The sequence below is a fragment of the Trichosurus vulpecula genome, chromosome 7, assembly GCF_011100635.1.
Source record: "Trichosurus vulpecula isolate mTriVul1 chromosome 7, mTriVul1.pri, whole genome shotgun sequence".
Lineage (NCBI taxonomy): Eukaryota > Metazoa > Chordata > Mammalia > Diprotodontia > Phalangeridae > Trichosurus > Trichosurus vulpecula.
In genome coordinates, this window is record NC_050579.1 from 3,944,393 (window position 1) to 3,968,749 (window position 24,357).

At 45.4% G+C, this 24,357-nt stretch overlaps 1 protein-coding gene across 4 annotated transcripts in view; it reads right to left on the reverse strand.

Annotated features, from left to right (window-relative positions):
* AGAP1 (ArfGAP with GTPase domain, ankyrin repeat and PH domain 1) overlaps nt 1-24,357 on the reverse strand; it is a 676,738-nt gene that overhangs the window by 212,854 nt on the left and 439,527 nt on the right. For all 4 annotated transcript variants that reach the window (XM_036766640.1, XM_036766638.1, XM_036766642.1 and 1 more), the window contains one exon: nt 7,501-7,605. In XM_036766640.1, the coding sequence (XP_036622535.1) occupies nt 7,501-7,605 (105 nt within the window). The remainder of the gene's footprint in view (nt 1-7,500; nt 7,606-24,357) is intronic.

The window sequence follows — 24,357 nt, forward strand, 5'->3', positions numbered from 1 at the left end:
GAAACCAAATCTCACGTGGCCTTGGGGTCCAGACTGTACTGGTCACTGGGCCGTTATCAGCTTGTCAGTAACCCCAAACTACCCAGTCCCTCCACAGACACAAATCATGGTGCCTCTCCATAAATGGAATGCCAACACCAGCAAGAGCCAACACTCCCATGGCACTTGAAGATCTGAACAGCATTTTCCACATATTATCTTATGTGATCCTCCCAAGAACACAGAAGTTACTATCATTCTGATTTCACAGATGAGCCAATGATCACCAGAAGGCTAGGCTGGACCTCAAACAAGAGAAGAGAGGCCCCCAACCAGGCCCACATCTGGAACTTCTGTAGCTCGACTGACAGGCTGGGGCAGAGCCTGTTTGCTGCTGGCAGAGCCTTGGAACAATTAGGTGACCTTTACCCCACTGGAACGGTACCTTGCCAAGGGCCTTCCTTCACAGTCACACTAAGGACCAAACTCTCTTCTCTAGGTATGGAAACCACCGAGTCAGGTCAAGAAGCATTTATTAAGTGCCCACTATGTGCCAGGTATTCTGCTAAGCTCTAGGGGTACACAAAGAAAGGCCAAAGCCAGCATCTGCCCTTGATGGGCTCACAGTCTAATGGGAGAGATGGCATATCAGTGACTTGGTACCAACAAGCTAGAGGCGAGATCGGGCAGAGACACTCAGTACAGTGAAGAATTGGGGGGATCGAGGAAGGGGCAATTTGAGCCGGGTCTGGAATGAGATCAGAAGATAGAGATGAGGAGGGAGAGAAACCGAGGCATGGGGACAGCCAAAGAAAATGGCCACAGCTGGAAGAATTTGCCAGATCACAAATAATTAGAGAAAGGCAAAACAAAGCATATCTGCTTTCACCTCAAGCTCAGCAATTTGGGAGAGAAGACCAAAGATGGAACTAGTCAATGCTGTAAGGCTGGTGCAAAGGAACTCTAGGGAAGACACTGTGTGACACAGGGGAAAATGGGCTGAGTCACAGGAGCTGGGTTTGAACCCTGGTTCTGCTCAGGCCTTCCTGGCTCGGCATGTCCTTGTCATTTTAATTCATAATTGAAGGAAATGCTCAATTTCAGTTAAGTGTTTCTAAAAATATCAACATAACCTTTTTACATCCAAGTCCAGAGGCTTTGCCAGATGCTCAGTGGGGTACGTAATATCAAAAGAATCCCAGCTCCGCTCATTTTACTGACCAAGGAGCTATGGCCCAAAGTCACACAGATAGCGAGGTGGCAGAGCTGGGGTCTGAACACTAGTCTGACCTGGTTTTTCTTCTAAGGAGCCTTCAATCCCTATGAGCAATCCCGGGAAGAGGGTAACACATTTTTAAGAGATGAGGAGGCTGAGGCTGAGAGGGGTGCGGGTAACAGACCCAGCAGAGGGTCCTGATCTCTCAGTCAAGTGCACTGAGCTGGTGAACGATTGCTCACTTGGACTTCCTTTCGTTGGGGCCTCCTCTCTCTCTGTTGCTCAGTGGCAGTGTCCAGAGGCCAGGGCAGCAGTGAAGCCACAGGGCTTGTGGAGACCCTGGGCTGCTTGGCCTGGAGAGAGTGGGGTAATGGAAGCCCTTCTCCCTGAGTGAGGATGTGGCAAGATGGCAGGTGGAGAAGACAGAGCAAAGGCTCCCAGCAACACTCAGGAGCTGTCCCTGGTCCTGAAGCTCAGACTCCATTAGAGAAAGGCAATCTCAGGACAGAGGGGGACCAAAGTAAGCATGAAGTCATCTTTTGGAAGGCCAAGAAAGTGAAATCTACTTAAATTCAAGATGACAGCATTGTTCTAGGGAACAGGAGTCTGGTCAAGTGTTTATGAGCTAAAATGACTTAAAATGCTGTGTGAATGAGAGGCGGGGAGCCTGCAGACAGCGAGTGGGGTTTGGCATCAGGAAGACCTACATTCAGTCCCATCTCCGACACATGGTGGCTGGGGGACCTGGGATGCTCACCTAACTTCTCTCTCAGTGGCCCAGAGAATTCTGAAAGGATATAAGCTACAAGAAGCATTGCTGATCTGCGTCAGAAGAGCTTCCTTGCTAGGAACATCCATGACCTTAGAGGTTGGGGCCAAACCAAACAACACAAAATTTAAAAAGCCAAAGAAAACTCCAAGTTCAATGCATCAAGAAGCTTCTCTTTAAAATAGGAAAGAATTCTTCAAGTCCTCCAAATGCATCTTAAGACAGTGGGAGATTCTCAAGATTTTTGTGAGTTTGCCAGTCAACAGAGAGAAATTATTCTCAGTTGGTTAGTTCACACATTAATGTTTTTCTTTTTTTGATTGATTACTTTTCTATTTTCTATCACCTTCCTTGTCAAATATCTCCCCCTCCCCATCCCCTAGTTCCACACAACCTTTCTCCAGGAACCCATCCTGTGTTCTAAAGAGGAAAAAAATGTCAGTGCAAACAACCAGCTTAGACTGCACCTGCCACCTGTGACTCATGTCCACCGACCCCCACTTATGCCACAAAGGGATTGAGGCAGATGTTCTCATATCTCTGGGGGCTGAAGTTTGATCATTACCACTACAGACGGTTCAGGATCATTTGATCTGCTTTCTTATTTGGGGGATCACTGGCCTTGTAATTTCATTTGTATAGATCAGGAAGGACTCTTGTACATATTTATATATTTACTAAACATTGTCCATTGGGTCCTCCCCTAAAGAATGTAAGCTTCCCGAAGGCATTTTTGTCTTTGGATACCAGAACTTGGGGCAATGCCTGGCACACACTAGCACTCAGTGCTTGTTGTTCAGTCAAATTAAATTGACCTAAGAAATCCTTCAGGAAATCCTGCATCTCAACTTTTAGTTCAAGTAAACAAAGGCTTTTTTGTTTTAAAGCAGAACATATTAGATACTTCGTGATGTTCACCCTAGTAAGCTTAATTCAGTCTTTATTAATTAGCCTGCTAACAAGTATTGATTGGGTACCTGTGCTGTGCCAAGAGCAAGTGATACAAAAGGGCCGTACTCGTCCTCGAGGGGCTCATGGTCTAATGGAGGAAGCAACAGGAAATAATGAGGCAGACCCAAGATACGTATAGGCCACAGAGATCCATATCTGTTATGGCCTCAGACGCCATCTGGGAGAACCCCCTCACTTGACAAAGGAAGAAACTGAGTCCCAGAGGTGGGGACATAACGGTAATGTCAAAGGCAGACCAGGTCATCCTGCCTTCAGGCTAATCCTCTGTATACCATACCACCATGTTAGTGTGTGGGTGTGTACATGTGCGTGCGTGCGTGCGTGCGTGTGTGTGTCTTCTTGGGGGGAAGGCATTGGAGAGTGTGGAGGAAAAAGAGACCTCAAGCCTAGAAAGAGATTTCAGGTCTCCTGACTGAAGAGAATGGAAACATCCCAATGGTTTCTCCCTCCTGAACCCACTCAGACAGATGCCTCTTAGTCGGATCGTAGTGCTGCCTGGGAAAAAGCAAAGCAGAGAGTAAGAGCATCAGACAGTAGATTTCAATGTCGAGAGTTGGAATTTAGACAAGACTTGGAGTCTACACGCAGGAATTTCTGGAGCAGAAGCCTGGAGAGGGGGGTGGTTCCGGAGCATGGCTACTAACCTCAACAAGCATACTCTTGGAGTACTCAGTAGGAGGTCTGGACTGCCAACTCCAAGCATGCTCGGGCCACAGGGCAGCTAGCGGGGTTCACTGGGGTTCCTTTGGAGCCCAGTCAGCCACCATCTCAACCACTCTCTCGGCAGTGGCTCTCCAGACGGGAAAGATGAATAGTCAGTGACGGTGAACTGTGACGCCCTGCGGTCTGAGGGCTTTCTCATCATTCCCTCCATTTTTCTATCACAGTGGTCCCCAAGGCATGCATTTAAATCAGAAGAAGGGAAAGCTAAGCATTCTTAGAATGAGCTGTCATAACTAGGTCCACCTGGACTGTGATCCACAGGGTGTTAATAGAGACCCTGGCAAAAAAAAGGTAGGCAGAGAGAGGTACCTTGTTGACACCGAAGAAACAGGAGAGAACACCCACTGGTCTCTTGCAGAGGTGGTGGCCAAAGGCTGTGGAAAACTGTCCAACTTTTTTGATGTGTTGGTAGTTTTGGCAAACTGTCTCCCCCCTGCCCCCAACCCCCTTTCGTGTTATAAATAGATGGTTCCCAGGGAAGAAAGGAAGTAACACACTGGGAAATGTAGGTGCTATAAATATAAAAGATATGAACAAAATTTCTTTTCAGATTAGAAGATTGGGCCCTTTAAGGCCATTCGATATAGATGTGAATGTTGGTAGAGTGTGTAAGATTCTTGAGGGCAGCTAGTGTTTTGTTTTTGTCTTTGTGACCTTAGGACCTGGTACATTCTTTGTTTGAGTGGTGGGGAATTGGACCTGTGATTCTTCATTTCCCCTGGACACCCCTGGTGCACCATCTCCCCCATGGATGGAGATGAGCAGCTCATTTGGAACTTCCAGTCTTCAGAGAGTTGCCTGGGAGATGGAGGGGATAAAGAAACCTGCCTGGGGTCACCTGGCCAGTAGGCAAGCGTTGAATAGAAACACTTCTCTGTGCAGCCTCTTCCCTAACCCTTGGTGATTACTTAATGCTGTCTGAATGGATTGATGTGACTTAGCAATGGAAGTGGCCATGCCAGCATGTTCAAAGGGCTCTGGGCAAGGTGTCCTGGTCCTTTCTAAAGGAAGCGGGATTCCAACACCTTGTTTAACATCTCAGTGGTACCGGCCACCACATAATGATGCCGATCTTCTCTTCTATCCTGGGTGGTTCTTTTTGGGCCTTAAAAATATGCTTGTGTACACTGAAAATGGTATGACACACACGTATTTATGCCTTGTTCTCTCCACTACATAGAAAGCTCCATGAGGGCACAGTCAATGTTTTCTTAAAGCTTTTCATAATTTCTCGCACTAAATACAGAGCTCTGAACAGAGAAGGTGATTAAGAGATGTTTGTTGAATGCATACTTGCATGCATGGATGGATGGATGGATGGATGGAGGGATGGATGGATGGAAGGATGGAGGGATGGATGGAGGGAGGGATGGAGGGATGGATGGAGGGAGGGAGGGAGGGATGGCTGGCTGGCTGGCTGGCTGGAGGGAGGGATGGAGGGATGGATGGATGGATGGATGGATGGATGGATGGATGGCTGGCTGGAGGGTGGGATGGATGGATATGTGGATGGATGCATGGAAGGGTGGATGGATGGCTGGCTGGCTGGCTGGCTAGATGGATGGATGGATGGCTTAGACCAAGTCTACAGGAAGCTAAATGACTGGAGAGATAAATGAGTAGAGAACTGACCAAGCACAGGACATGTCAGTAACAAAACCAATTCTGCTATTTTGGTTTAGCTTTTGACAAAAATGGTGCCAGTACTTAGAGCTAAGGATGGTCTTTTCCTTTGAAAAATCCCTCCCTCCTCTAAGGGAATCTGGAATTGAGGGACCGCTGATATTCATTTAGATTTATCATTGTCTTCCATTTTGAAATGCCTACACTTGATCAGTTTGGGTTCTTTTGTAGAATCAATAAATCTTAAAAACTGTCAGAAACCCCTTATGTCAGCTGTGTAACTCAAGACAGGAATTTGTGGACATCTCTAGTGACGGGAAGCTCACTACCTGTCAGGAAGTTCCACTGTCAAATAGCTGTTGACCAGAAAGTTCTTCCTTCTTTTGAGTTTGTGTGTCTCCCTATAATATGCCCTTCCTGGGAATAAAAGCAAGCCTGTCCTCTCTTCCCAGTGATAATTTTTCCAGATCTCTAGTTCTGCTACACTGTTATTAGCGGGAAGAGGGAAATCAGGGACTGACTCTAGGCAGAAAGGGGTGGGGCTTAGAAATGTAATTCTGGGAGGGATCAGCATAGAGTAGTAACAAAAGCTGTGGGAGTAGATGAGACAGAAGAGAAGGCCAGGTCAAAGCCTGTGGATTGCCTATAATTAGATACTGGGAAGAGGAAGATTCAAATCCTCCAAAGGACCCGTGACCTTGTCAAGCTGGATGACTCTCCAGGAGATGGAAGAGCAGTCAGAGAAGCAGGAGGAGGAGGAGGAGGATGTGAGGTGCTGGGAGTTAGGAAGCGACACCAGGGAGGGCGAGAGAATCAGCCTCTCTGGGAGGCCAAGAAAGCAGAGCCCTGAGAAGAGGTCACAGGCTTCAGTGACAAGGGGCTTGGGGGGGACCAGGGAAAGAGCAGTCTGAGAAGAGGCCTGGTGGGGATGGAGTGGTGAGGACGTGAAAGCCGGAGAGCAAAAGGAAGGAAACAGAAGGCAGTGTGGAGCCCCACGCCGGGAGGGGGATTTTGCCTTTACCGTTTTTAGATAGTGTAGACCTAAGTAGATTTGTAGGTGGGAAGAAGGGGCAAGGAGCCAGAGAGGCCATCTGGGAAGTGGGGGTGGGGGAAGGCATGGAATGGTGAAGGGGTCAATGAGAACATCATTAGGACTGCCGGAAAGAATTATGGGAGCCCAGATTTAGAGCTAGAAGGGCTCAGCCCCCAGCCCCCTCCTTTTAGAGAGGAGGAAACTGAGGCCAGGGAAGTTCAGGGCTGGACGGCAAACGGACAGTTCAATGGGACCCTAAAGGTCCAATCTAACCTTCTCATTTTACAGATGAGGAAACTGAGGCACGGAAGTCTGAGGTAACAGTCTCACAGAGAATGAACGACAGAGAAGGGTTATGCTGGCCACCCTGTGCCTCAGGGGAAAACACTCCTCAAGCTAATCTTCCCACCTCCCTCCTTCACCAGCTACTGCTGCCCCCGTCTTGAAATAAAGATGGGCAACTATGGGCATGGAGTAGTGCCAAGTGTCAGACATTTTTCTAATATGCTGCTTTACTTTGCTGAATCCTTCCTTCTTCCTCCCTCCCTCCCTTCCTTCCTTCCTTCCTTCCTTCTTTCTTCCTTCCTTCCTCCTTTCTTACTTCCTTCCTGCCTCCCTTCCTTCCGTCCTTTCTTACTTCCTTCCTTCCTGCCTCCCTTCCTTCCTCCTTGCTTCCTTCCTTCCTCCTTTCTTCCTTCCTTCCTGCCTCCCTTCTTTCCTCCTTTCTTACTTCCTTCCTTCCTGCCTCCCTTCCTTCCTCCTTTCTTCCTTCCTTCCTCCTTTCTTACTTCCTTCCTTCCTTCCTGCCTCCTTTTTTACTTCCTTCCTTCCTTCCTGCCTCCCTTCCTTCCTTCCTTCCCAACTCTTTGTTATAAGGGGTGGTTCTCTGGGAAGAGGAGAGGGAAGGGTAAAGTAACATAAAATCAAAACTAGCAATAGCAATTCTTTTTTGTAAAAGTAAAGACTCAAGAAATATGAGTCTTCTAAAGTGGGTGGCTTTGTTTTCTACAGCATGGATGGAGGATAGTTATTTCCAAATTATGAAACCAGAGGGAGATGAGGCCCCTGACACCCAAGATGGCTTAGCTACAAGATGGACAAACAGACAGGACTTTCACTGCTACTGACGTCAATGCCCCAAGGCCTGACACCAAGTAGGCCCCAGAGCAGGGCCCCGACACTCACGTGTAAACTTGGGTGATAGGTCAGGACGCCGTTGTCACACAGGGTGACGTATTTCTTCTTCCATTCTTTATTCAAAGATTTGCCGCTTCGCTTTAACAGCATGCCCTGAAGGAAAGAAGGAAGGAAAATGAAACATAACGTCTCCACAAAGAAAAGACTGTTGGCTTCAGAGGAGTTTTTCAAGCATTTCTGGTCACCTTTCAACACATTTAAAAACGGGCCGGAATCATGTTTGCATCGTTCCAGAGCAATCACCTTGGCATCAGGGCAAGCTGAGCTTAAATCCAGGCTCAGATGTTTACTGGACGGGTGACGCTGGGCAAATCACGTCATTCTGTCTGACTCAAGCTTCCTCATCTCCTAAACAGAGATAATTAAGGACACCTGCCTATGATGGTCAGATGAAACAACATTTGTAAAGTGCCTTTGCACACTTCACAGTGCGTGCGCATGCGCGCGCACATACACACACACACCCCCTATATACACATACTTACGTGTATGTATATATATATATATGTTTGTTGTTGGGACTATTACCCACCCTCCTACATAAGGCCTTTCCAAACCTTCTAGCTGTTAGTGTGCGTCCTTTCTTCTCTCCCCAGCTCAATTTTGTACTTGCTTATTCAAATCTACGTCGCTAACACTGTGTTGTAGACATAAGACCACCAAAGTCCTTGGCACTGTCAAGTGGTTCAACAGCAGAAATGCACAGGGTTCTGTCAGTGGGAAAATGACATGAGAGAGGCCTGACCCTGTGCTTGGTGGCCACATCCTAAGGTGTATGGGACTTTCCCGTCTCATGACAGCTGAAGCCTACCCTATGCATTGTCCCTCCCATTAGGGTGTGAGCTCCCTGAGTCCAGGGCCCATGTGACTTCTTCCTCATGTCCCTAGACCTTAATGTGGTACGGTACACACAGTAAGTGCTCAATAAATGCTTTATTCATTCATCAGACCGTGAGTTATTATTACTAGTACAATGCTATGGTATTAAGCATATTAGTTAAAAGATATATATGATATGCATGTCATATCACACATTCTCTATAAATTATTCAGTCAATTATATGTGGAAGACCAATAATTTGAATGTGATCATTATAAAAATTATCTTTTTTCTTTAAAGGATCTAAGTTTAACTGATGGGATATCAGCATATCCATCCTACTCAAATGTATTCTTCTGTTAAGATTGCAAATGGCATTTGAAATTCAGGGCTCTCTCATTTTACACTTAGTGTTCTAAAGCACCATGTCAATTTATAAGATTAGGAATTAAAAAAAAAAAAAACCTCCAACTGGCCCCAGTGACAAATTTGAGCCTATTCTGAAGCTAAACCACTTTATCATGTCTTGAAATGCATGCAAAATTTGGAGCCAATTATCCTCTATATGTGATGACAGGCTTAATGCAATCATTTAAGTGATTCTGATGAGCATTTATTCTAATATAACCTCTTTCTTATCAAGAAAATATAAGACTTCCATTAATATGGAGGAGTGCAGAGTCCACATTCAATCTGGTAGAAATGAGGGCTCAGTTCTCAGAACCTTCCTTGTCTGATCTGTAGGCAGGTCTCTGACTGTTCTGTGCTCATCTTTATGAAGAAAAGCAATCATACCATTCCAAGATGGCAGCTTCCACAAGAAAGTGACAAGAGGATGGGAACTGCAGGTAACAAATAACCAGACTGTCCGTGTACAAGCTTCCAAATGGCCAATTCTCCACACCCTGCCTCCTCTTCCTTCCACCTCTGAACAATCGATGCGCAATCAGATGAGGCCTCTATGTGCCACACCAGTGACTGTGCTAAGAACTGGGGATATGAAGACCAAACAAAAAAGGCCCTGCCCTTAGGGAACTTACATTCTATTGCAGTGGGTGGGAAGTGGAACATGTATGTAGAAAAGTGAATACAAAATATGTGCCAATTAAAAATACAGTCATTTGTGGTGGAGAACTAGCATTTGGGGTTGGGAGAGGGTGGGTATCAGGGCAGGCCTCATGTAGGAGGTAGTAATGGGCTGGGCGTTGAAGGGTGCTAAAGATTCTATGAGGTAGATCTTAGAGGGGATGGCATTCTAGACAAGAGGGATGCTCTGTGCAAAAGCAGACAGGCCAGTGATACACATGAGAAGTGAGACAAAATAATCAAAAGCTGGAGCCCTCCCTCCAAACTTCAAAGCACCCGGATAACTGGGATAGGCTCCAAAAACTCTCAGTCTTCGCATCTTTCTTGATAAAACCTGGTGTGGTCCAAAGCACCAGCAGCCAAGAGAACGTGTATGTGTATAAGGATGCAGGCCCACATAAGTATAGATATTATTCAGTTTGACATAATGTTTCCTGTTTGGATCATTTATTAGTAGCACAACAGTCTCTGAATTCCCACCATATTTCTGTTATGTCATGGGGAAAAGAAATAGTTTGTTAAATGTAAAATATATATACATACATATGCATGTGACATGTGTATATACATATAGATGCATATAACACAAAAGAAGAAATCCATATATTATTCTCATTTGTCCTTCGTACAGGCAAATTTTAAATTTGGTGATGTTTGTCAAGTTCATCATAATCATAATAATAGAAAATAGACTCCTTTGGGCTAGCCTAGGAATCTCCTCACAAGCGAGAACACTGATCCCCAGGGAAGTGAAGTCAAAGTTAGAAACAACCAACAAAGAAATAAGCTTCAGGCATACACCCGATTTATAAATGGGAGGCTTCCACTATTTGCCACTGGCAGAGAATGTCAATTTCTAAATAATCTGCTATTATGACTGGCCAACTGAATGAAGCCCTCGTGAAGGGGTGCTGGGCACCCATGGAGGCCAGTTGGGTCACTAGAATAAGACACAGGTGGTCACAATATCCAAGTACTTCTGCCCGATCTGACTTGAGAGGTTTCTGGGCTCACACTTAGCACAATCAGCCTTGGAGCAAACGCTAGCCTGGGCTTACATTTTTCCATCCCCACTTCAGATGGAGTTCCAACAAAAGCCAGGGCCAAGGGTTGATATTGCGTCTCTGACAGATTAGAGCTGCTCCATCGCTCCCAAAAGCTCTGTCCCTCCCCACCAAAATAAGCCATAATCCCTAACTCAAACCCCAGGGCCTTGGGCCAGATGGACACTCAGGGCTCCTTCAGTGACCATGCAGCTACATTCACAGACAAATCCCACAGTTATCATTAGCCCTCCTTCAATGGAGACTATAAAGATGTTAATTTAAATAAATAAAGATGAGGGGTGGGGAAGAATGAAAATATGAAAATTAGGCAAGGATGTGAAACTCTGACCCCCATGGCCATTTGGGGGATTAAGCTGTTCTGGACTTGTTATGGCAGACAGAAAAAAATTAATTTATCAGTGATAAAATGCAAAACTGACTGTCTCATAACAATTACAGACGGCTGATTATTCAAGGCAAGCCATGATTACAATGTCCAAATCATGTACCGCACGCTGACCTGAATTAAGAACCCAGGGCAAAGCCCAATTATTATGCCTTGGACCTACTTTATGCTTGTCTATATAGGCACAAGCTGGGTCCCCCATTAAAATGAGGAGTTGTTTTCAGCTTTTCTTTTCATGGCCAGCACTTCTCTTGTGCCTGTAACATACTAAATGATCAAGAGACGTGTGCTGATTGAATCAACAGTAAAAGCATTTACTGAGTGCCTACCATATGCTGAAGCACTGCGGATATAGAGACAGAGATAAAAACAGGTCTTGGGCTCATAGATTTAATTGTTCAAACTAGAATCAAAGAGCATTTACTAAGCACCTACTGTGTGTCAGCCACCCTGGTAAGTTCTGGGGATATCGAGAGAAAAATGCTAAGAGCTCATGGGCTCATAAATTTACCAATCAATCCATAAACATTTATTAAGCGCATTATGTTTGGTTCTGTGGATACGAAGGCAGAGCTGAAATCGTCTTTGCCCTCAAGATGCTTACGTTCTGCACAGGGAAAACACAAGTACACATAGAAGAATATATAAAGCACACAGAAAGTACATACAAGGTAATTTTGGAAGGACGTAGGGTAAGAGGTCAAGAAAGAGGTCTCCTTAAGAAGCAGCTATTCACTGTATGTTAAGGTGCAATGAATAGAACATGGATATGGAGTCAGGAGACTTAGAGAGCTGGTCTTTGCTTTGGCTCACCAGTGGTCAGCTACCCTCAGATTCCATCAAATCTGATTGGAAAGCTTCACGGAACATAAAAAGATCAGAGAATATGCACAGGCCTTTGCACCTGGAATAAGAGTGGAACATCTTGTTATCTCAAAACTGGAGCACAGCTATATTCCAAGGGAGCAAACAAGAAGTGAGCCCGACAGTAAGTGCTGAGAAAACACAATACTTAGCCATACATATCCAAAAATGCTTATCCTTGGCTGTGTCTGTGCACTGAGCTTAACAAAACTCTTGGCCCTCCCCAGGTTTTTTCCAGCTGCATTTTAGGGGCTAAATGCTCAGGTTTTGGTTAGATGATCTACCATATCTTCACATGGATTTCACCATAAAGATGGACAGCACCTACTTGTGAAATATTGCTTTACTTTTTGTAGCAATTTCCTGGCAATTTTCCATCACGAAATTTTGGCTGGGGGTAGGAACTTAAAATTCATTCTTATCATACGAACAGACAGAGAGGTCCAGCATTGAGGTATCTACTTAATTATGTGAGGTCTCCCTATCTAGAGGTAAGCTCCTTGAAGTCATGCCTTTTTTGGCATCCTCAGAGTAGGTGATGAATAAATCCTTGTTGGCTGACTGCCCTGGGTTCAAGCCCTGCCTCTGACACACACAGTTTGGGTGATTCTGGACAAATCACTGGATTTCTCCATACCTCAGGAATCTATCCAAGTCAGCAGAGGAGGTGACAATCAGCATCAACAGAGAGAATTTCCTTACTGGGAAGGTCTGCTCCCCTTCCTCACCTCTTGGAAGTGAAATGTCACCTACTACAAGAGGCTTTGTCGATCCTCCTAGGATGAATGGTTAATAAAGCAGAACACCCATCTCTGAGAAAGGATAAAATGCTCCACAAAATCTCAGTGGGATTCAGAGCTAGAGGGGGGACGTCAGAGGCAACTGGTGGAACCCCATCATTTTACAGGTGACAGAACCATCCCCCTCCCCAATTACTATTTGTTTGGTCCTAACTTATACATGGTGCTTCCCCCTCCTGGTGGAATGGTAAGCTCCTTGAGGGTAACCATTGTCTCTTTTTAAAGATCTCTACATCCCTACCCCAAAGAACATGGTAGGAGCTCAATACGTTTGCTGGATATAACAGAATATAATTCCCTGTGCTGATGAAATGAAAGGTCAGGATAGAGAACAGAACCAAACCATATTCCCCAAACTGGGGATGCTAATCTAATTACTGACTATCAGCCAGTTAACAGTTTAATTGCGGTTCAGGGATGCCGGTGATTTTAATGAGCTACCACTCCAACCCTCGGCCTCTGCACACGCACATCTTGCTTTTTGTTCCGGGAACTCTGCCTACTGTTCCCCCAAAAGTTGGTGCGTCAGTCTGTGGCAAAGCCTTTGTTAGTCATGTGGATTCTGTGTCTGGTCCCAGGAGGTCACAGCAAGCCAAAAGCGATGAGAAGTGTACAAGCTTTAAATAACTTACAAAGTTAATGTAATGAATGTAAGTGATATCTGAAATCCATCACTCAGTGGCTTGCTGTAGCCCCAAGCTGTGATAAAACACCGCTCATAAATTTATATTAAAACTCTGTTCAATAGCAATTATTTACCAACAAAGATTTATTGATTGCATTTGCTGTTCGAGATTGGGGGGGTCCTAACTGAGCCAATCAGCTTGCATGGCGGAGTTCTGAGGCACCCCGCAAGGTGGGTGAGGGCCCCGCTCTCAGGCACAGCATACAGGTCATTATGATGCCCGTCGGGATGGCTAATGACAAGGCTCCCGTGCGGGAGGCCACAGCGCATGAAAGGACAGGCTGCTGGTCAAGGGAGTGGTGGGGCTCTCTGTTCTACAGAGCCCGTGGGTTCAAAGATCTGACTTTCAACAATACGACTGACAAACAAGCAACAATTCCCATCTGTGCTTGTGGCTCCTGACTGCCACGGGGGCATTTAATAGCACATGGACAGGGACAGAGCTGTGGTTCAGTGGGATTGATTAGGGAGATGCAATGGATATTGGGATGATGCCCCCCTCATTGTCAACCTGAAGTAGAAAACTGTTTCAGGATAGTAACAGAAGTTTGTCTGCTATAAAGTCCTACCCTCTTATGTCGGAATCTCGAGAGCATGATAGGAGCTAATGAGTTCTTAATAAAACAGAGCACTTATCTCCGAAAAAAGATAAAATGCTCCATAAAATCCCAGGGGGATTCCCAGTTTTAGACCCAGGAGGGACCTCAGGGGCATCTAGTCCAACCCCATCATTTTACAGATGAGGAAACCGAGGCTGAGGGACTTTCCCAAGATCGCGCAGGTAGTGATGATTAGTGCCGGAGGGGATTGTCCAGTGTATAAAAGTCTACCTCCCTGTGCCTTATTCCATTAAGGAAATTCACACTGTGAAGCTGGGCTTTAGACTTGTCTAAAGTCTGTGTCCTATCCAGGCAAGTGTCTGCATCCATCCCAACCCATCCTATCTATGGGTCTGGCGGTTCAGAACTGGGTTTACTATGCCCTGATACTGAGATCAGTAACATCTCATTCGAACACTAATGCTGCCCCTCTTGGCTTTACTTCTCTATGTGTTGCCATATCGCTTCTTTGGTATCATTTTAAATGTCCTGGGTCCACAGTATTTCCCATAAATTCTAATGTCCAAATAAGTCAATGAATGATGTTTGCAAATTAATGTAACATCATGTCACAGAGGTACAAGAAATGGGGGATATGATGACTATAGAGAAGCTTAGTGATTTACAAGAACAGATGCAAAAGGAAGAAACCAGAACCAGGAACATGAACAACACAGTAACTGTAACAACTCACATCAAAAGAGACAACAGAAGAAGATCTCCGTGTGAACTTACAGCACCAGATAAATACTAGCTATGCTTGCTATGATACAAATGGAAAGAAAAAAGAGAAACAGATTTCTGTGCAATTAAAATGATCAAGCTTGGCCCTAGAGTCTAAAAGCATAAAAGCTAGTGAGCTGAGGCTTAGCTCTGGAGTCATTCCCTCCATGATGCCTTTCCAGATGGCCACTTCCCCTTTGCATATACCTTCTATTTATATTTGGATATTGGAGAGTTCCAGGAGAACGTAAGCTCCTTGAAGGCAGGGACTATTTTTATTTTTGTCTTTTTAGCTCATTTGCTTAGTCTGGTGCCTACTACAAAGTAGCAACTGAAGAAATCCTTGTTGAACATACACACACACGTGCTTACATTTTAATAGATACAGACACAGAAGTACATACACCCACAAACACAGATGGTCCGATTTCCTTAAGAGCTATCATCCATACAAAAGTTCCCTTAGCATTTCTGGCTCAACCATCTCATCAACAACCTCAATGATGAACAGTATGTTGTCTTCTAGTTAAAGCTACGAATTCCTTGTGGCGTGTTAGCAAAATATGTATTAATGCATACATCAATTATATTTTAATATATGTATAATTAAATACATACATTTGATTCATACACGACAAATATTTGAACATAATTTGGGGTTATACATAATCATATATTTACACATTTTCTATAGACATAAAATATATGTTGCATGCATATTTATGTATTTTAAGAGCCACCACCCATGAAAAAGCACTCTTAGCATTTCTGGTCCAATGATCTCACCACAGTATTCATCAGGGGAGCGCTGCCCTGTTGTACAGAACACAGGCGTCCGTGGGTCCCCCACATTTCACAGAGAGTGTGATGAGGGCTGGCCATGGAGTCCCAGGACTTGTGTTCAGACCTTGGCTCTCTTACTTCTATCACCCCAGGCAAGTCTCTTGCCTCTGTTTCTTCATCTGTATGATGAGGAGAGGGGGTTACGATATTCATTCCAGCTTTTAGTCTATGATCTCACATGGCTAAGCCTGGACCTCCCTCCCTCTCTCTACACTCCCTATTTTGCTCCTAATTTGGAAGATAAAGTCAGTGAAAAATACATGGGAGAATGAATGAATGGATAAATGAATAAAACATTTATTAAGCCCTTACTATGTACAAAGCACTGTGCTAAGGCTGGGAATACAAAGAGAAAAGTCACAGTCCCTTCCCTCAAACAGCTTGCATTCTAATGGGGAGACAACACACACAGAAAGTTTTAAAGTCAGACGAAAAAGTGCCATGATGCTCAGGGAACAATGGTAAAGTGGCTATGGATGCCTCTTCCTTAATGTCACTATTTCTAGGGTTCTTGGGCTTGGTGTGTCCTGGGCTCTCTGCATTAGGGTCTAAGGGGAGCTCACAGTCAAAGTGCAGGGGTCAGTGGTCTCCCTTGTCTGGCACATGCTGCCTTTTCCTCTCTTTCTCCCCCAGAAAGGCCTGCTGCTTCAGCTGGGCTGGCCCGCCCAGCCTGTGGGAAGCAGCATGTCTGGCACATAGTAAGCTCTCAATAAATGTTGACTGACTGATTGTGAGTGAGGCGGGGCTAGCCGCTTCTCCCTAGGAGTTCCTCCCCTGGATGATGGCGGGCAGGGCCAGGCTGAGAGCAGGGTCTGGGAGGTGCTTTCCCTCTGGGAGGTGCTTTCCCTCTGGGTGGCGCTTTCACTCTTGGGGTTCCTAGGACTGCTATTTGTAGCAGCTGGTGGTGCTGAGGAAGGCCGGGCCCCTCTCCACTCCCTGATGGATGGCTCGGGTTTGGAGGGGTTGAGGCAACGCTGTTTCCAAGCTCAAGGTCCTGGGCTGTCCTCATCTGGCTCAGAACAGAATGAGAGCAGAAAGCTAATTCTAAAGAGAAGCTGTAGAATCTCAGTCAACACTCAGGAATCTGGCTTTACAAATAGCTTCTACTATGAGTTTCCATATAATCTATAGATGAGAGGACACTTGTAATTTGTCTCTTTGTCTGCTATCTCTGCCTTCTCCAGTCTATCCTTCATAATGATGTCAAAAGGACAGTCTTCCTACCCATCGGCAATGTCACTCCCCTGCTCAAAAACCTCCAATGGCTCCCTGTTGTCCCTAGGATGAAACAGAAGCTGACGCGTTCTCCCCCGCACACCCTCTATGCAAGCTGACCTTTATGCGCTCACTACGTATTATTCCCCATCACATACTCAATGATCAGTTAAACTGGTCTCCTTGCTCTGCCTTGTGGACCACGCTCCATCTCCCTTTGCTCTTCCTACTGAAACACGCTGCCCTCATCCGATGGGAAGTCCCAGGCAAAGTGCTTTGGATTTAGTACATCTAATAACTGTTTGCTGGCTTGAGTTGCAGTGAGTGGATCCTCTGTGGTGGCTTGACATAAAGACACGGACAGGCGCTACCCACTCTAGCCAAATCCAATCATGGGGTAACACGCCATCTCTAGGACAAAATGGTGGAAAGACCGGGTAAAAACCTGTCTGCAGAGGCACTGGGAGACGGTTCAGCACTGTGCAGGTGTAAGACTCTTGCATATTGGGCGGTAGGGTGCGGATCCACAATTTCCTCAGGGTTGGGAACTCATGATGTGGTACTTCTGGCCTTACGGTGACCGGCAATAAATTTAAGATGACACCTAGTGCTGGGCCCTTGATCTTCTGCTTACAAAGGTGAAGTAGGGCTTCCAGGTGGATTCCTTTCATAGAGACAAGGCAAAATACATGGAAAACAATAATCAACTCAGCACTGAGGAGACTGGCAGGCTAATTCTAACAAACAGAGGTCTGGTCAAGGCCCGGGGTTGGGTGACAGGGGTGGTCTTGCTCCCCATATCTCCCGCTCTCCATGTCCTACTGATTATTCATTAATATATGTGTGTGTGTGTGTGTGTGCGCGCGCGCGCGCGCGTGCGCAGATCCACACCTGGGGTGGAAACTCTCTCCTTCCACTTATGCAGATGGCTGACTCATCAGTAACTGACAGCCTTCAACAGTTGCCTTGGGCCCAGAGGGACTTGTTCAGGATCACACAGCTGATGGGCCTGCCTCCAAGGCTAGCCCCCCACTATAATACCATTCATCATGCAGTTGATGGCCTGTCCCCAAGTCTAGCTCTCAGCTTCAAGAGCATGGATCACACAGTTGACAGCCTGTCTTCAAGGCTAGCCCTCAGCTTCAAGACCACAGATCACAGCTGATGGCCTATCTCCAAGGCTAGCCCTCAGCTTCAAGACCATGGATCAAACACTTGATGGCCTGTCCCCAAGATCAGCCCTCAGCTTCAAGAGCATGGATCACACAGTTGACAGCCTCTCTCCAAGGCTAGCCCTCAGCTTCAAGACCATGGATCACAGTAGATGGCCTGTGTCCAAGGCTAGCCCTCTACTAAAATGTCACCACTGTTCCTGTAATGCCCCCTTTCCCCCATCTATCCTGTTCACTTTTTTTTTCTCCCAGAGCCATCATTTCAGTGATACAGGGAGCTCACAGTAAAGAAGCCCTTATGCCAGTACAGATGGGCACCTGCTCTACGGCTCAGTGTTAGAGTTCCCTGGCACACTTTGGGCTAAGGGCCTTGGCACATGTAAGAAGCAGCACGTGAACCCACACCTTTCTACCCTCCATCACCCTGACTTGCTTGTTGGTTTGGGCACCAAATTCAATGTGATTCAGGCCAATAGGCTCAAATACCATGAGTTCGGGAGTATGGGGTTTAGCAGGAAATGTCTCAGAGTGCTATGACAGACATCATTCGACTGGACGTGCTGCAGTCAAAACAGTTGGGTGATTAATAGATGGAGACAGTGCTTTCTGTTTCAGGAGAAATACAGTCAGAAGACAAATATTATTAATTACTGTGAATCTAATCTGCTCTTCTTGTCTTTCCCTTGCTTTAAAAAATCTCAGGTAAAACCATGCCCACTGGGGCCAGACACATTTTTCTTTTCTTTCTTTTTTTTTTTTTGGTGGGAGTCAGGATATTTGGCAGAGGCAGGGCCCAGAGTGCCCTATTATCTCTAAAACAGATTTTAACTTTCTCTGCAGTTTGAAGCGTCTCCATAGAAACGCCAGTAAGACAACTTAACAGAGATGGGATTTTTTAAACAGAGGTATTCGCCATACTCCTCCTCCTTTGGACAAGCTATTATTTTACAGATCGCATTTTTGCTGGGGGTGGGGGGAGCTTGTTTTGTGCAGGAGACAGAGGAGGGTTTGGGGGGCAGGGAGGAGGCTCACGGCCCTGGATCTTTAACCAGTTCCCCTGCGGCCCCCTCCCTTCTCTGTCATTCTGCCTCAGCTCCGGTACAAAGGGTGAGGCTCTAATTGAGCTGTCAGCATCTCCCACAATCCCATAAAGCGTGATTATGCACGGTGGGGTGAGTGACACACTTGTTATTGTGGCTCCCCTATTTGCTAAACCCGCCACCCCCCCCACAGGTCACCTCACCCACGCGACCTTCCTGTCATTAGTCCCGTCTATCCCTACCTCACCGCTGTGAAAATCACACAGGCCCCAGCTTCAAAGCCCCTCGCCAGGCCTGGCTTCGACCAGGAGCTAATCACCCGCAAATCCGGCTCAAATGCCAATAATTGGCTAAACTGCTCACCTCTCCAGAGCCCAGCAGTAATTTGGGATAATAAAGAGCAGAATTATTCAGCTAACTGCCCTGAAATGTATCCTTTGTGCTCGACACACTTCACATTTTAATAATGACGGACAGAGAATTTAATTTAACACAGCAATCACCGGATCACAGGAGGAAACAGGACAAGGACGAGACGAGTTTGGTGTGGGCTCGGGCAGCTGGTGGGTTTTTGCCAGCAAAGACAGAAATGTGGGCAACATCTCAGGCTGGAAGGGTTGAGCACTTTGGTCTAAGTGGAGCTGGCTTTGCCAACTCAGAACTCAGATCAGTTTCCATCAAAGAAAGTCTATCTTAAAAAACAAACCAAACCATGGAGCTCATCTGGCCTAGGAACTAACAAAAACGGGGGGTGGGAGAGGAGGAAGAATTATTGTTTTTCTGCCAGGGCTGACAGAAGCCTTCTTGATTTTTCTAGTTAATATTATCTCTTGACCGCCTCGTTTTTCTTTCCTTTCCCCCTGTCCCCTCCTGTCACAAGCTGCTCAGCACCGGAGATGACAATATCTACACTTAATGGCTGGACAGTGACATTGAGGCTGGATGCTCCTTGGTATTGACCATCACCCAGGGACTCCCAGAGGCCATTCAGTCATGCAAAGATGCTCCATCACTTTCTCTGCTGGCTGCCTACACTCTCAGGCCTTTCCAAATCTCCCTAGGGCCAACAATTAAAAACAAAACCAAGAAAAACTTCATGGTGGCCCGGAAATGGGTTCCGCTCGCAGGCAGCGTGACCACTCCGGGGCAGGTAAAGTCCTGCGCACTGGGCAGGGGGAGGATGAAGAGTAAAGGCACCTGGTGGCCAGAGGTGTCAAGAGAGAGTGGTCATGGACGCAGGGAGAAGCACTCTGATGTGACCCAGAGGCGTGATTCAACAATCACGGGATAGAAGGATGCTATTATCAAAGCACTGCCCAAACAGCGGAAGACTTTTAGTCTTCAGTAAAAAAAATCCTGGACTGTGGCCATGACTTAATATATTTGTGACGCCATGGATGCTGGTCAGTCCATCCTGTTTTCAATCAGGCAGCCAGCAGTTACTAAGAGCATGGCTGGTGCAGGGGATACAAAGGCAAAAATTAACCACCGACCTTAAGGAGTAAAGGTGTATTAGGGTAGTTAAGTGAAGGAATCACTGAATAAAAAGGGTAGGAAGGGGCCTCAACACTCCAACTCCAACACCCAGGAAAGGCACCATGGTTTTGTCAACCAACAACTCCTCTAAAAAAGGTTCTTAATTATGAGGGTGAAAAGAAAGTGAATAATTAAGCAAAAAAAACTCTCAAAAAACCACACCCTCAAAATGTAAATAACAATTAGGACAGTTCACCAGGCATTTATTTTAATAAGTGTTTTATATTTATTTTCAGTTTCATTAGAAACCACTGAAGGTGTTCATGTCCTCTAGCCTAGGGGTCCACAACCTTTCTTTTTTATTTTAATATTTTGATAACGTTTAATAGAATTGATTTCCTTTGTAATCCCCTTTTATCAAATGCCTGTACAAACATGATTTTGAGAAGGGGTCTCTAGACATCAGCAGGCTGCCTGCTTTAGGAATCCAGGACACACAAAGCATTAAGAACCCCTGCTCTAGATCTTTTAAGCCCCTGAGAATCGTGACTGCCACACTGTGTCACAATACCCAGCATACAACAGACACTTAATAAATGCCTGCTGATTGACTGACAGCTAGATGTGACACCAAAGGTCAACTGTCATTTGACATTTCAGGAAACCAAGGCCCAAAGAGATGAGGAGACTGGGCCAAGATTACCCACATAGAAAGCAGACGATGCAGGGTATGAGACTAAGCCTGCTGACTCTGAACTTTGCCTTCTTTCCTCCTCTACCACATTTATAATGAAGGAATGTGGGGTCTCTTCTAGATAGAACAGAAGCTCCTTGAAGTCAGGAATTGTTTTTAACAAAAAATGATGATCCTAGTATGGTGCCTAGTATTTAATTAAGGCCTATTGATTTGAACGTCAGAATAAGGACACCAGATACACGTCAAGATGTTCATATACGCTGGGCTCTGGGTGTATGAATGTGTGTACGTATGTCTGAATGTGTGTGAGAGTGCACATGCCTCAAGTAACTAAGTAAGTGAGCTCTAACTCAAGCAGAAATAGCAACACACAGTAAAAGATGACTTTCTGTGTGTAAAAATGTCACAAGCATTTTGCCCATGGGCAACCCTTTGTGGGTCACTAATAACATGGGGAAGTTGTTGGTTCTTGGCAAGAGTAAGTGTGAGCAGGGCCCTGGGAAGGTGGCCTTTGACCCTGTTGTATAGGAGGCACAAGGCCAGCCAGAACTACTTCCAATTGGGCAGGTGGAGAGCCCCCAGAATAATGACTGGCTACTTCCGCGCAGAGCCAAGTAGTGAGGATGATGGCGTCGATGTCTAAGAACAGGGCCGTCTCTGATTGTTTCCCTTGTGTGCAAAAGGAAAAAAAAAGGAAGAAAAAAAAGACTGCTGCTTCTTGACCATTTAGATCAGGATGTGGAATTAATTAATGATCTGATAGGAAATCTTAACGTAAATGCAGTTAAAATCAAACGTCAGATAGAAAGGACAAAATATTAATTAAAATGATGTCACTGATCTATTCCAATTTAAAAGGCAAATACTTTCAATACAAGAGCTACTTACAATTATACATAAGCATATATGTGCATACATACGTGTGTGTGTATATATGTGTATGTATGTATATATACGTGTGTGCTATATATAGAGAGAGAGACAGAGAGACAGAGAGACAGACAGACACAGGAATAGGAAGAAAGGCAGAAAAACTGTTGTGGATAGAGAATTGGCCCTGGAGTCACAGAGAAGCAGGTTCTGATCCTGCCTGTGACCCAACCTGTCTGTGTGACCCTGGGTAAGACACCAAGCCTCTTCTTCCCTCAGGCAATGCTCCAGAACTCTAAATTGCAGAAGAAGGACTGACCACTGGTCGACATCCCCAAAGCTGGGCCCCACACCCCTGCACTCTCCTTCCCTGACTCCTCTGAAATTGCTCTCTCCATGGTAACCAATCAAGCTCTTCATGGTCAAATCCAATGGCCTTTTCCCAAATACATATTGAACTTTCTATAATATTTCACAGACTCAGAAATGGAAGCGACCTCGGAGTCCACCTCACTTGCCTAGGCCAGACCTGGCCCAGCATCCCCTCTATGACATCCCTGAGAAGCAGGCAATCAACCTCCTGTAAGGGGGCAGAACATTTTACACTTATTGGCTGTATGACCCTGGACATGTCACTTCAACCCTCTGTGCCTCAGTTTCCTCATACTGAAAATGAAGTGGTTGGCCTTACTGAGGTGGTGATAACAAGAGGACAGAGATGTGCCACCATGGGAAAAGAAAATGTTCTAAACCTTCTGGACAGCTTTTCCTTTCCTCCCCACCACCATGCCCCCCCAAACTCTGTAGAAGACAATCAGGTAAATTATAGGCCATGATGTAAATGCTCAGATCCTGAGCATGTTACTGGGTAAAGATGAATATAAGATTCCTTGATAACAGATATATTAATTTCATAACTACTACCATCTAGAGAGTTGGCTAAGTGGCAATTTGCAACCTACAGAATGGGGAAGGAACATAAGCATTGGGTAGGTCACAAATCTGCGGATTTCTAGAGCATTCTAATGGATGGGAAATACTTTCTGGCCAATATTTCATGGAATCTTCATAAAAACCCTATGAAGGAAGAACTAGGGATACTCTCGGGAACCCCTATCGCCAGCACTCAGTTAACAGATGACACTGAAGATCAGAAACTTAGGTCACTGGCCCAAGGTTTCATGACATGGAGGTGTAGGAAGTGGCATTCAAGGCTCCTTTTACTAACGCGCACACACACACACACACACACACACACACACACACACACACACACCCTCCCTCCCTACCTTACTGAATAGAGATCAAGGCAGTTAAATATCCATCAAAGTAAATGTCTCTCTCTCCAAATAAGCAATCATCTCATTAACCTTTTCTGATATAGAATTCCTACAAGGATCCTAAGGTCTACAGGTGAAAGCATCCTTAGGGATTCCCAAGTCCAACTCCTCTCTTAAGTCATGGCTGTGGAAAGTGAGGATGCAAAGAGGGTAAGTCCCCCAAATCATAAGCAGCAATACTAGGACTTGAACCTAGAACCAGGATTTCAAATTCAGTTCATTTTCCACTATGTGGTGGCTAGGTGGTGCAGTGGATAGAATGCTGGGCCAGGAGTCAAGAGGACCTGAGTTCAAATCCAGCCTCGGACATGTATTAGCTCTGGGACACTGGACAAGTCACTTAACCATTTGCCTCAGTTTCCTTATCTGTAAAATGAGCTGGAGAATGAAATGCAAACCAGTATCTTTGGCAAGAAAACCTCAAATGGGGTCATGAAGAGTTAGATGCAACTGAAAACAATTAAACAACCACCTTCCACCATACTACGGGGAATTTCTTTTTTTTTTAATTTGTTATTTATTTATTTAATATTTTTAGTTTTCAGCATTAATTTTCACAAGAGTTTGAATTACAAATTTTCTCCCCAATTCTACCCTCCCCCCACTCTAAGATGGCATATACTCTGATTGCCCCATTCCCCAGTCAACTGCCCCTTCTGTCACCCCACTCCCCGCCAACCCCTTTTCCCTTACTTTCTTGTAGAGTAAGATAGATTTTTATGCCCCATTGCCTTTATATCTTACTTCCTAGCTGCATGCAAAAACCTTTTTTTTTAACATCTGCTTTTAAAACTTTGAGTTCCAAATTCTCTCCCTCTTCCCTTCCCACCAATCCTCCCTAAGAAGGCAAGCAATTCAACATAGGCCACATGTGTATCATTATGCAAAACACTTCTACAATACTCATGTTGTAAAACACTAACTATATTTTGCTCCTTCCTATCCTATCCCCCTTTATCCAATTTTCTCCCTTGACCCTGTCCCTTCCCAAAAGTGTTTGCTTTTGATTACTTCCTCCCCCATCTGCCCTCCTTTCTATCATCCCCCACTTTTTTATCACCTTCCTCCTTCTTTCTTGTGGGGTAAGATACCCAATTGAGTGTGTATGGTATTCCCTCCTCAGGTCAAATCCGATGAGAGTAAGATTTACTCATTCCTCCTCA